Source organism: Centropristis striata, chromosome 3, assembly GCF_030273125.1.
Source record: "Centropristis striata isolate RG_2023a ecotype Rhode Island chromosome 3, C.striata_1.0, whole genome shotgun sequence".
In the NCBI taxonomy this organism is placed as follows: domain Eukaryota; kingdom Metazoa; phylum Chordata; class Actinopteri; order Perciformes; family Serranidae; genus Centropristis; species Centropristis striata.
In genome coordinates this window covers 790910-794137 of record NC_081519.1, presented here as the reverse complement: position 1 = coordinate 794137, position 3228 = coordinate 790910, and the positions used below count along the sequence as shown (strand labels likewise).

The window sequence follows — 3228 nt, the reverse complement described above, 5'->3', positions numbered from 1 at the left end:
CCACTGTTTGAAATTTAGCTGAAGAAATAAACTAAGCTGTGTAAGAGACTTCAACTAAGAGCTAATAGTATTTACAATTCACCAGCATTAAAGAAATAAATGAACCCAAATATCTGACAAACATTAATGAAAGTCTATAAACTGGATCACTAAATCACAAAGAATTCTGAACACAAAGTAAGTAAAAGTAAGTAAAGTAAAAATGAATGACAAAACACAATAATTCTCATTTACAGAGTTGGGAATTGATTGTCTCACTTTTGTCTGTCGTCAAGTGACTGACTGTTTACTTTGAGAGAAACTCAATTATCTCAATCTTTCAAACTTCAATCAACAATCTCAATCAATTATCTCAATTAACTCAATCAACTATATTTGATTTGTTACTCAGTGACTTAGTACTTCATTTTAAGAAGTTTTCTGTAGATTTCTGTACTGTGTGCTACCTATTAATCATTATATCACGTCTGTGTTTGTTACAAGCTGGCGCTGTCGGAGACGGCTGCCTCTCCAGTAGCTCTCCAGTTTTAGCTCTTTTTTAGCTCTTCTTAGCTTCTGTTTTCTACCTATCTGTTCTTCTAACGAAGACATTGAGTGTTCTAAGGACTACTTAAAAACCATCTCATATCATATTTATTTATTTATTGTATATAAATTGTTCTTTTTTTTTTTTTTTTCTCTTATGTGTGCTTTTTAACTCTCTAATCTATAGTAGATATCACTATAGTCAACATCATCATCATCACCACCATCATCATCATCAGAATGATAAGAATAAGCATTATCCTCGTCCTCCTCCTCCTCTCCCTCCTCCTCCTCCTCTCCCTCCTCCTCCTCCTCCTCCTGCTCCTCCTCCTCGTCCTCCTCCTCCTCCTCCTCCTCCTCGTCCTCCTCCTCCTCTCCCTCCTCCTCCTCGTCCTCCTCGTCCTCCTCCTCGTCCTCCTCGTCCTCCTCGTCCTCCTCCTCCTCCTCCTCCTCCTCCTCTGGCAAAACCTTAATTGGTATTTTGTCTCTGTTGCTGAAGTACGGAAACATCTTCCCAGTGAAAGTGCGTGTGAAGGTGAATATATGTGTGTCAGTATCAGGGTCAGAGAATGACAGTTTTCTTGTTTTACAGTCCAGATGAACTTTGATCCTCTGGAGCTTCTTCTGTATTGAGAGAACCTTTGGTTTGGATGATGGGTGGAAAGTTTTATAGCGTCCTTTACAGAATCCTATTCTCCATAATTTTGATCGTGGTGACCCTTTCCTCTTGACAGACTCTGCTGCCACACCCAGATACCAGCATGTGCTGTCTCCAACCTCAACATCCCAGCTGTGAGTCCCTGACTTAAAACCCTCAGAGCCCAGAACAGAGCAAACGGTATCAAACCTTTCTGGGTTTTCAGGAAGCTCCTGTTCCTCTCCACGTCTCAGACTGGTCAGATCTTCAGACAGGAGGAGTTCTGGATGAGCAGTGTTTGGATCCAGAACCACAGGAGTGTAGGAGACCATCTCCTTCATCTTGTCCCAGATGTTGTAGGTCAGGTTGCCCAGGTGTTTGGCCACATCTATCAGAGCTCCTGAGAGCAGCTGTGGATCCTCCAGCAGGGGGCGCTGCTGGACTCTTTCCACTGCAGCCTTGTAGTTCTGCAGGAATGAGACGTGTTCAGCTCTCAGCTCCTCCTCTGTGGCTCTGATTGTGTCTGAAAGAGCTGCTATCTCTCTGCTCAGAGCATCAATCTTCTCCTCCATCACCTGACTCTTCTGCTCCTCTTCCTCCCTCAGAGCAGAGATCCTGGCCTCCTCTTCCTCTTCTAGAAACTGGTGAAGCTTCTTAAACTGCTCCTTAATCTGCCTCTCTGTGTGTCGGGCCTGGACCTTAATGTGTTCTGCTGTTTGATCACAGTTTCCTTTCACGTGCTCAAAGATCTTCAGTTTCTCCTGTAAGGGCTTCAGGGATTTCTGCAGCTCCTCTTTATAATCCTGTGCAGCTTCATCGATGGGTCTGAATTTGTGGTTGTTGTGCATTTTTGAATCTCTGCAGACGAGACAAACTGGCTGCTGATGGTTCAGACAGAAGAGTTTCAGTTTCTCAAAGTGCAGACTGCAGAGAAGTTCTGACTCTGCTGAAGCTCTCTGATCTCTCTTCAATAAAAAGGTCTCACACACGTTCTTTAATACCAAGTTATGAGGTGGCCGATTCTTTGATCTTTTCTTACAAATTGGACACTCCCGTATGTGTTTCCCTCTCCACCAGTTACTCAGACAGACTTTACAGAAGCTGTGGCTGCAGGACAGGACAACAGGATCTTTGAAGATCTCCTGGCAGACAGGACAGGAGAGATCCTCCTCTGATATGGAAGCCATCGTGTTTGTAAAATACTGGAAACAGAGGAGGGAGAGAGCACACTGCAAGTCAGTCAGTCAGTCACACTTTCAACCACTTAGTATTCAAAGACCTTTTTTATTGAGAATTGGTGGTTGTGGTCAGTGGGTGTTTAGGGGGTGATAGCAGCTCAACAATAAATGTCACATAGAAGTGGTGACATCATCTGAAAGCTGTGAACCTGAAGATTAATCTGAGATGCAGCTCAGCACTGTGAGTCAAGTTGTTCTGGTCAAAAATATCTAATAAACATGACTTAATTAATCAATCAATTAATTCATTAATTAATCAATCCTATTAAGGTGTATAAGGGTTCATAACATTAATATGTTGCTATGTGAAGTTCATTTCCATGTTCAACTATGTCCCACAAGTTCTAGCAATGTTTGGGTTGATGCCATTTGTTTCAGCGATTAAATGACGAGCACTTCTGTTCTTCAAACTGCTGAGAAACCCCTTTATTGTCAATAACTCTATAGAACCTGCACATCCTCTGAATGCTCCAAGTCTTTAGTTCATGGTTGTAAAGTTTCATGAGGATGTGATTATCTAAGAGGTCACAGCAGCTCATTTTATACACTGAGGTCCAGACTCAAGAAATGTCCTCACTGCAGTGAACTGGATACCACTGATGACATCATCATCCCACATGAAGAGAACTGGACTCATTGAATCCACAAGAGTCTCAGCTCTCCACTGAGACCCAGTTTATATAATTCAGCCTGTTTAGGGGCCTCCTACTGTATACAAATACAGTAGGAGGAAATAGCAAATTTGTACTACATGAGAAAAACTATGTGGTTTTTGCCTTCAATTGCATGTTATCAGCATAAAGTAGGCATGTAGGTAAAGAGGAGACT

The 3228-nt window shown here is 42.3% G+C and overlaps 1 protein-coding gene across 1 annotated transcript; it reads right to left on the bottom strand.

The window, feature by feature from the left end:
* Positions 1-870: 870 nt before the first annotated feature.
* Positions 871-2349, bottom strand: LOC131968915 (nuclear factor 7, ovary-like; the record flags this gene model as incomplete). Its single annotated transcript, XM_059329969.1, has 1 exon — positions 871-2349. A coding segment is annotated over exon 1 (1479 nt), but the record flags the coding sequence as incomplete, so codon positions are not given.
* Between the last annotated feature and the right edge of the window lie 879 nt (positions 2350-3228).